This window comes from Lucilia sericata, unplaced genomic scaffold (assembly GCF_015586225.1).
Source record: "Lucilia sericata isolate MDLA Ls3-8-SP2 unplaced genomic scaffold, ASM1558622v1 Contig001938F_arrow, whole genome shotgun sequence".
In the NCBI taxonomy this organism is placed as follows: Eukaryota; Metazoa; Arthropoda; class Insecta; order Diptera; family Calliphoridae; genus Lucilia; species Lucilia sericata.
The window spans coordinates 45,872-55,646 of NW_023995812.1; the positions used below are offsets into that span (position 1 = coordinate 45,872).

At 30.1% G+C, this 9,775-nt stretch overlaps 1 protein-coding gene across 1 annotated transcript; it reads left to right on the plus strand.

Annotated features, from left to right (window-relative positions):
- Positions 1–1,835: 1,835 nt before the first annotated feature.
- Positions 1,836–5,529, plus strand: LOC119613035. Its single transcript, XM_037968976.1, is given in 3 exon segments — positions 1,836–1,941; positions 1,944–1,975; positions 3,158–5,529. Coding segments are annotated over 3 exon segments (1,224 nt in total). The 3' UTR covers positions 4,244–5,529.
- The last annotated feature ends 4,246 nt before the right edge of the window (positions 5,530–9,775 follow it).

Here is a 9,775-nt window from a genome sequence, read left to right on the forward strand (position 1 = left end):
TAGTTAGTTAGTTAGTTAGTTAGTTAGTTAGTTAGTTAGTTAGTTAGTTAGTTAGTAGTTAGTTAGTTAGTTAGTTAGTTAGTTAGTTAGTTAGTTAGTTAGTTAGTTAGTAGTTAGTTAGTTAGTTAGTTAGTTAGTAGTTAGTTAGTGTAGTTAGTTAGTTAGTTAGTTAGTTAGTTAGTAGTTAGTTAGTAGTTAGTTAGTTAGTTAGTTAGTTAGTTAGGTTAGTTATGTAGTAGTTAGTAGTTAGTTAGTTAGTTAGTTAGTTAGTAGTTAGTTCGTAGTTAGTTAGTTAGTTAGTTAGTTAGTAGTTAGTTAGTTAGTTAGTTAGTTAGTTAGTTAGTTAGTTAGTTAGTTAGTTAGTTAGTTAGTAGTTAGTTAGTTAGTTAGTTAGTTAGTTAGTTAGTTAGTTAGTTAGTTAGTAGTTAGTTAGTAGTTAGTTAGTAGTTAGTTAGTTAGTTAGTTAGTTAGTTAGTTAGTTAGTTAGTTAGTTAGTTAGTTAGTTAGTTAGTTAGTTAGTTAGTTAGTTGTTAAGTTAGTTAAAGTAGTTAGTTAAGTTAGTTTAGTTAGTTAGTTAGTTAGTTAGTTAGTTAGTAGTTAGTTAGTTAGTTAGTTAGTTAGTTAGTTAGTTAGTTAGTCGTTAGTTAGTTAGTTAGTTAGTTAGTTAGTTAGTTAGTTAGTTAGTTAGTTAGTTGTTAGTTAGTTAGTAGTTAGTTAGTTAGTAGTTAGTTAGTAGTTAGTTAGTTAGTTAGTTAGTTAGTTAGTTAGTTAGTTAGTTAGTTAGTTAGTTAGTTAGTTAGTTAGTCTAGTTAGTTAGTTAGTTAGTTAGTAGTTAGTAGTTAGTTAGTTAGTTAGTTAGTTCGTCGTTAGTTAGTTAGTTAGTTAGTTAGTTAGTTAGTTAGTTAGTAGTTAGTTAGTAGTTAGTAGTAGTTAGTTAGTTAGTTAGTTAGTTGTTAGTTAGTTAGTTAGTTTAGTTAGTTGTTAGTTAGTATAGTTAGTTAGTTCGTTCGTTCGTTTCGTTCGTTCGTTCGTTAGTTAGTTAGTTCGTTAGTTCGTTCGTTAGTTCGTTAGTTAGTTTCGTTAGTTCGTTCGTTCTTTGTTTCTTTTATTGTGATTTGATTCTTTATTTAGCTGTTATACACTTGGCATTTAACTACTTTGACAATTCGTTTTCCTCTTATCTGCTATTCATAACAAGTAGAGAGAGTTACGAAAATCCTTCTTAAACACATTCACAACAAATCATTAGGAAAAATCCTCCCTCAAACAAATATAAACAATTACAGTTACTTTCAAAACAGAGAGTAAACAAAACTGTCATTAAAACAAGAGAGAGAATGAGTAAAAGTCACAAAACGTAAACAACACGGAAAAACGTTACAAGGACATGCAATTGAGTGACTGAGTGATGGTGAAAAATCAATAACAAGCGCATTCTCTAACAAAAACTCTTCTAAGGGAAAAAGTAAAAAGGACATTCTGCTTGAACAGCTAATAAGACAGATAAATATTTCAAACTAAAAACAAGGCGTTTTTTCGCACAAATTAATATAAATTTAAATAAATTATAATTATGAAAATATTCAAAAATGTAAATAATTAAATAAATTACAGTATTAACTAAACTTTAAGCCAAAACTAAAGAAAAAAAAACATATAACATGAAAAATTACGTCCTAATTTAAGTTCAAATGCATTTAAATGTTGTTTATAGAAAAGTTTAACTTTTTTTAATAAAAAAAATTATATAAATTACAATAAAAACTAAATGTACTTGTTGTTTATTAATAAAAACAATTATTAATTAATATATAAAAATAAAAAAATCATAAAAAATGGTTAGCAAAAATGATGATAACTGTTCTGACATCAATGTGGTCAAGGAACGCCCAGTTTTTATACCGCCACGTAAACGTCAAACGAATAAAAAAACAAATGGAACACAAATTATGTAGATCATATTGCCAATGTACAGGTAAGAATCGATTAATTGAAGTGAATTGGAAATCTTGTTTAAACTTTATATAATTCAAGAAAATTAAATTATTTTATAAAATTTTGAATTCTGACATTAATTTATATTTCGCACGAAGAAGTTTGCTGGGTTAAATTAATTGGTTGGAAAACAATGTCCTAGTTAAAATAAAAAGGAATCGGTCTTTAAAGGCTGATTTTTATACAAATTTAGTATTTAAAACAATTTGTAAATAAAAATATTTTCGCTCTAGTTATATAAAAATGTTTTATAAATTGTATAATTATTAAAAAAATTATACTTTTTCGAATAGAAGACACAATTTCCTTTCTAATGATATACAATATGTTTATTATATTATTTCCACTTGTCAAACTATTGGTTTGAAAAACAATGTCTGAAGAAAATTTACTGATTTTTACAGTATTTATTATTTTGTACTGTTTTATCGACCACGGCATTATCTTAATTGCAAGAAAACTTGGAAAAGTGAAGCAAATTATTGGGATTTTCGCTTTTTATGTTGTCCTGCAGCTCATCTAATGTTCTTTACTCATTGCAGCAGTGATTTAATGTAACGTTAAAACCTAGACCTCATTATGACAATCACTTTAGAAGTTAGGGAAAGTTGGATCCAAAATCTTGAATAACTAACAGACTGTACCCTGTTATTTTGTCTACTAGAGTTGGAAGTAACTCTTATATCACATAAAAGCATAGTTAATTCTTGATATCGTTCATATGATCACAGCCGGATATTTGATCTTAGCAGATCAAGGCTCCAGGAACAGCAAAGACTCAGTAATCTGATTAACTTTATATTAGATTTAGATGTTATCTTATCAAGAGTTTCCCAGTTTCGCTGAGTTAATCTGGATGTCTTTGAAATATCCAGGGAAGTCGGAAGTTTTTCACTTTATATTCCTTAGTACATCGCCCAGTGTACTGATCTCTTTATGATCGAAATATTAGCCTACCGAAGACTGCATCTGCAATCTGAAACTCTTTACTTTTTATAAAGATACAAATCTAATCCAATTCGTACAAGTTGGTTTCATTTTTTCTTAATTTTGATTTAGACATAAAATTTGAAATATTCGGTAACTTAACTGAAGAAGTTTAGGAATTTTCTGCTTTATTTTAATTATTTAAATCTCTTCTTAATTTCCTTTTCTTTTTCAGAATCGCCAAAAACTCTCACCATCCAATAATGTCCTGGAAGAGGATCTTCTAAATACGAAACTTTTGCTGAAAAACAAACAACCACTGCCTCAAATACCACTGAAAAATCCCGATGATAAATCCATTAAGTCACCCAAATCTGCACAATCGGTAGACAATATCTATGTGGACGATAATGAGCTCAACAATTTCGAATCTGTATCGCAAGGAACCAAATCCACTAATCGTCATGAATCTTCAACCGTAACACCCTCTAGTTATTCGGAAAGTAGTCTAGATGTTAAGCTCAGCAAATCACACGATTGTCTTAGTAATCGTTCGGGTTCTAAGAAACGTGTTAACATACGCACTGATCTGGCACAATTGCGTAGTGCACGCAATTCACCAGATCAAACCAACTATGAGGATTTAGAGTCGGGAGAAACTAGCGTTTTAAATACCTACGATCAGTCTTTGGAACGTTATCACACTAAGAAAACAGCAGATAATGGCAACTATTTAACCATGACGGGCACTATAAAGCGTGGCAAGAAAAAGGGTCAAAGTTTTGATTTACAATTGAATATCAGTCGTGATGAGTTGGAAAAAATCAATGCGGTGGCCATTAAAATGGAGGCTAAAGAGAATAAAAAATGTTGCAAGTGTTCTTTGAGTACAGGTTTGCATATTTTACTATGGTCCCTAATATGTCTACCCTTTGTTACCCTTATAACCAGTATTTATTCCTTCTATATTGGCACCATTACCTGGTATAATGTTTTCAATTATATGCATGAGGAAAAATCCATTTTAATTAGACTTTTAATGTCTCCCTTACTGGTGGCAGCCTATCCCATATATATCATATGCTGTAGTCTGGGTTTGGGTTTGTATGCGGGGTTTGTGCAAATAAGTTTCACCTTCTCCGCCTGGTGCAATGAAATAGCCGATATGGAAAAGGGTTTTTATGGTTGGCTTTGCTCATTTTTACATTTATCCGATTGCAGTCCCTACGAAGTGGTGATATTGACTGATATTAGAGAGGAACTAACACAGCCGGCGCCACGTTTGGAAATACAAACCTCCAATGAGGAGTTAACTCTTTAAAGCAAGCAACCAATGTAAATCTATATAACCGTCATAAAACAAGAATATATAACAGAGTAATCTAAAACAAGGGGTGATATATGTGATTAATTTGTTTAAGGTTTGTTTTTTTTCATTTCAATATTAGTACTTCCGATTCAGGCAACAGACATATAAAAAGTTAAAACTTGTATAAATGGCGGTTTCTTTTTTATATATATAGAAGATGAAGGAAAAAAAAACAAAAATCAATGTGTGATATAACCAGAAATTTAAAAAATTTATTATAAAAATACCTATATCCCAAAAGCAAAAACAAATTGTTGAAAAAAAAAACTCCCTTAAGAATCAAAGATAAAGCATTTCACAAAATAATAAATTCCTTAAATAGTAAAACAATTTAAAGTAGAAATTTCTCTTTAAACAAAACACTGAACAAACATATATTTATACTTTTAAAACCCAACAAATCCAATAATATATATATAAACGAGTTTTATTCTAAATTATCTATATATCATTTGAAAGCTTAGCTAAACAATTTTTCCATAAATAACTAAAACCACTTATATATAATAAAATATTTTTTAATATAAAAATACATTTTGTATATAAGGAATCTAAGTTTTTTTTTAGAGATAACTCAGTTTTTTAAAAATTAAGTTAAAATTTTTAAGTATTATATGTAGTTTATAATAGTTTTAAAAATGGTCTACTAAGAGAAACTCGTAAATTAAAAAAATTGATCAGATTTTGGAATTCCTTCATTACATTTGGTTTTCGAGATACCATGACTTATGTGCGAATACACGCACCCAGAATAAAATTTGTTTAACCCAGAGAATAATGAACGCACTTCTTAAAGATTGAGCTCTGCTTAATCTTAATCTGATTTTAGAACTTCTTCATCACATCTGATATTTGAGATATCATAACCTAAAGATTGAAAACCCCCAGTTTTTGGACATCAAAATTTAGGTAAAAATAACTAGAAGAAGCATGAAGTTACAACAGATGTTAAACCCTTATTTTAAAGTAGATAGCTTCAACTTTCAGATTATATAACAAATCTTATAAATAAAGGTGTATTCGCGCAGTTATACAGTCTCAAATTATTAGATCTCTTTATTATTTATAGTTTTATGAATATTTCAAGAATAATGGTAACACAGTCCAACAATTGTTTTTAACCCAAAGGACAAAGTACCCACTTCTGAAGGATTGAGAACTGCTTAATCAGAATCTGATTTTAGAATTTCTTTATTGCATCAGGTTTTCGAGATATCATGATGACCTAAAGAATGAAAAACCCCAGTTTTTGGACATCAAAAGTTAGGTAAAGATAACTAGAAGAAGAATGAAGATATAACAGACCTGTTATAACCTCTCAAATATGACCAAAAATTGTATTTTCCCTAAATTTTATGACACGTTATCTCGAAAATCAATCCTATTGAAATGTGTAGTTTTGTTTCTAGGTTTCGATTTTTTAAAATTTTGTTGACCTCTGCAATTAATTCCCTCAAATATATGTATGTAAGTCCAAGTTTTATAAAAAAAATGTTCAACTTCATGGACACATATTCAAGAGGACTTTTTTCTAGTTTCATAATATTTCTTGGAGCCTCTTGATCGTATACAAATTGCATATATCAGTCTCTACTATGTATATATATTTCAAAGCTTCAAGATGATGCCTATCTGTCAAAGAAGTGGTAACCAACTGAAGCTTCTAAGTCAAATTTTAGAACGAATATCTCTAGGTTCGAATATTTCATGATCTCATCAATATACGTTCGCCATTCGTAAAATAATCTTAATGTCAAAAGAAACAAGGTTTCCCGAGCATTAAATCACTCCGATATTCGGATTCAGAGAGAAAGATTTAGTGTCTGGTAAAAGATCTACCTCCAGAAGGCAGGACTGCTTGATTTGCTTAAGGTTTGAAAAACTGATGTTCGGATTCAGAGAGAAAGATTTAGTGTTTGGTAAAAGATCTATCAGATACAAAGAAAGCCTTGTCAAGGTCGACAAACTTTTCTAATGTTCCAAAATGTCAAATTAAGAGATTTTTTAAAACAACGTCGGGGTAGAATGAAAATATTTATATAGAATAATCTTGACACAAGTAGAGGGGCCAAGCTAATGTGACCTTCTTTCAATGAGAAACGTACAAGGCAACTTATAACTTGAAATAGGCGGGATAAATCAAGGTTTTTGACAGTAATAACTGAACACTGTGTGCTAGTTAGGATTGCAAGTCGGCTTTAGCTCCAACGTCTGCAGAATTCATTAGCCATTTGGCATCTTGAAATTTTCACAGCGTATTCCTGTATGTCTGGAAGAGGTTATAGGCTACTTTTTATTTTAAAATTTCAAGTGGGCGAGGAGCCACGCCCATATTAAGAAAATATTAAATTCGTATATTTGAGATAATATAACAGTTAGAGTCCCCAAATTTTGTCGGATCCACTTTAGTGTCACATGAGGGCACCTCCCATATAAATTAAATACAAAAATTCGTTTATCTGGGAAACTAATACAAATAAATTTTTCAAATTTAGCACGAAGAACTTTAATATTCATCTGAACATTCTGGAGGAAAAAGAGCGGACTGTCATATGGGGGGCGGGGGGTTGTTTCTTAAATAGAAAAATACGTATATCTGAGAAACTATTAGAGCTAGAATCTTCAAAGTTTACATGAAGAACTTTGACATTCATCTGAATATTTAGAGTATAACGGGCGGACTTTCAATGGGGGACTTGGCACCTCCCATATGAATTAAATACAAAATTTCGTTTATTTGGGAAACTAATAGAACTAGATTTTTTAAATTTTGCACAAAGAACTTTAATACTCATCTGAATATTTTGAAGGAAAAAGAGAGGACTTTCATCTGGGGGGAACTTAGAGCCCTCATATGTATTAAATAGAAAAATTCGTAAATCTGAGAAACTATTAGAGATAGAATCTTCAAATTTTACATGAAAAACTTTGACATTCATGTGAACATTTAGAGTATAACGGGCGGACTTTCAATGGTGACCTTGGTACCACATGTATGAATCAAATACGTATATCTTGGAAACTGTTAGATTATTCAAATCTTCAAAATCGTTAAGTGGGTTTATTATTTATATCGCTTTTAGGGTAGCAAAGCACAGTGGGTATAGCTAGTTTATAATAAAGAAAAATGAAACAACTTTCTCCTAGTGTATCAGTCCATCTGACTGGGGGTCATTGATCAACATTATAACTAATAAACAACTGGATCAAAAGAATAATTTACGGGTTTCTATAAGAACCACTAAATGTACCATATTAATATATAATAAGTTAAATGAGATACAGTAAAAACATTTAAAAAAAATTTTTAACTTTAATTAAAAATTCGGGTTTTAAGTGAAACTTTATTAATAAATTTAGGGTTTTCAGTGCAATTTCTATCTTTCTATGAATCGAAAATTTATTATTTTTTTTTTTTTTTGTAAAAAACTAAAATTTTCAATAAATATTTACATTTTTAGTAAAAAATCTGAATTTTTAGTGAAAATATTTGAAAGTTTTTCAAAAATTTTGTGAAAAATTCATATTTATTAAAAATCTCTTTTAAGTTTTAACTGTATTTCAAAACTCATTGAAATAAATTTTCCTAATTAAACAAAGACCAAATTAAGTTCCATTTAAGAATCTCAGTCATTAAAAAAAAAAAAACAAATAAAAAATTAAACGAACAAATTAAGCATTTAATTAAAAATTTAAAATTACTAAAAAGTAATGCATTTATTTAATATAAACAAAGTTTTGTAGTATATATATTTATATTTAATTAAATAAAATTTAGAATTTTATTTCTAAATTTTAATATTATGTAAATTTTTTTTTTTATATTTATAAGTTACATATATTTGAAAATTTAAGAAAAAGTATTATAAAAACAAAAACTGGAAGAAATAATTGCCTAAAAAAAATGTAAATTTCTATATATCAATGTCAAAAAAAATATGCCAAAAAGGAAAAATATATATAAACCACTTTTTTTAAAACTAATCGAAAATTTAAAAAAAAAATGTTTTATTTTTATAAATTAAATAGTAGGGTATTAAGCAGAGCCTAACAGGCCCTCAGCTCAAAATGTAGGAAACTTTTAAATTTCCTTGACTTTGTTGATATTTTTATTTTAATTTTAATCTAATATTTGTTTTTTTTTAATCTATAATAAAACTGTTAAATAAAATATCAGCTTATTACACAAGTCTTGTGTGGTTTCGTTGAAAGCCTATATTTGTAATAATAAATTGAAACAAATCAACTGATGTACACTACTACTAATCAGTCGACCTTTTAATGGCCCTACAAATATCATATCAATATCATTTAGAATGCCGCCACCCTTTAAAGGTCTTATGATTCGGACAAACTTAATAATAAAACAAGTAAGAGATCTATCTATATTCGTCTTTGTCGAATTTTAAATATCCTTCGCCATAGTGTGTTTAACAATTTTATAAAATTTCAATTTATTTCATTTTTCCCGCCTCTAACATTACTTTAGCAGTAACAAAACAAAAAACAACAACAATATCTTTCTTATTTATGGACGGATTTTGGGAAAATAGAAATCTTGTCGAAAGCATGTCTGACAGAATTATTGAAGATTTGGATCTCGAAGATATCTGGGGTCATCAGAAAATTGATTTCAGCCGACATGGCTTAATCGACTCCGCTATCTATAAGGATCCATACATGGTGGCGTGTCATAATGTCCAGTGTCATAATATCCATAGACCTTACGACACACCCTACTCATGGAGGGTGGAGAATGTACTTTGAACTAGTTAGTTAGTAGTTAGTTAGTTAGTTAGTTAGTTAGTTAGTTAGTTAGTTAGTTAGTTAGTAGTTAGTTAGTTAGTTTAGTTAGTTGTAGTTAGTTAGTTAGGTTAGTTTCGTTCGTTTCGTTCGTTAGTTCGTTAGTTCGTTCGTTCGTTAGTTTAGTTCGTTCGTTCGTTTCGTTCGTTCGTTCGTTCGTTCGTTCGTTCTTCGTTCGTTCGTTCGTTCGTTCGTTCGTTCGTTCGTTCGTTCGTTCGTTCGTTCGTTCGTTCGTTCGTTCGTTCGTTGTTCGTTCGTTCGTTCGTTCGTTCGTTCGTTCGTTCGTTCGTTCGTTCGTTCGTTTTCGTTCGTTCGTTCGTTCGTTCGTTCGTTCGTTCGTTCGTTTCGTTCGTTCGTTCGTTCGTTCGTTCGTTCTTCGTTTCGTTCGTTCGTTCGTTCGTTCGTTCGTTCGTTTCGTTTCGTTCGTTCGTTCGTTCGTTCGTTCGTTCGTTCGTTCGTTCGTTCGTTCGTCGTTCGTTCGTTCGTTCGTTCGTTCGTTCGTTCGTTCGTTCGTTCGTTCGTTCGTTCGTTCGTTTTCGTTCGTTCGTTCGTTCGTTCGTTCGTTCGTTCGTTCGTTCGTTCGTTCGTTCGTTCGTTCGTTCGTTCGTTCGTTCGTTCGTTCGTTCGTTCGTTCGTTCTTTCGTTCGTTCGTTCGTTCGTTCGTTCGTTCGTTCGTTCGTT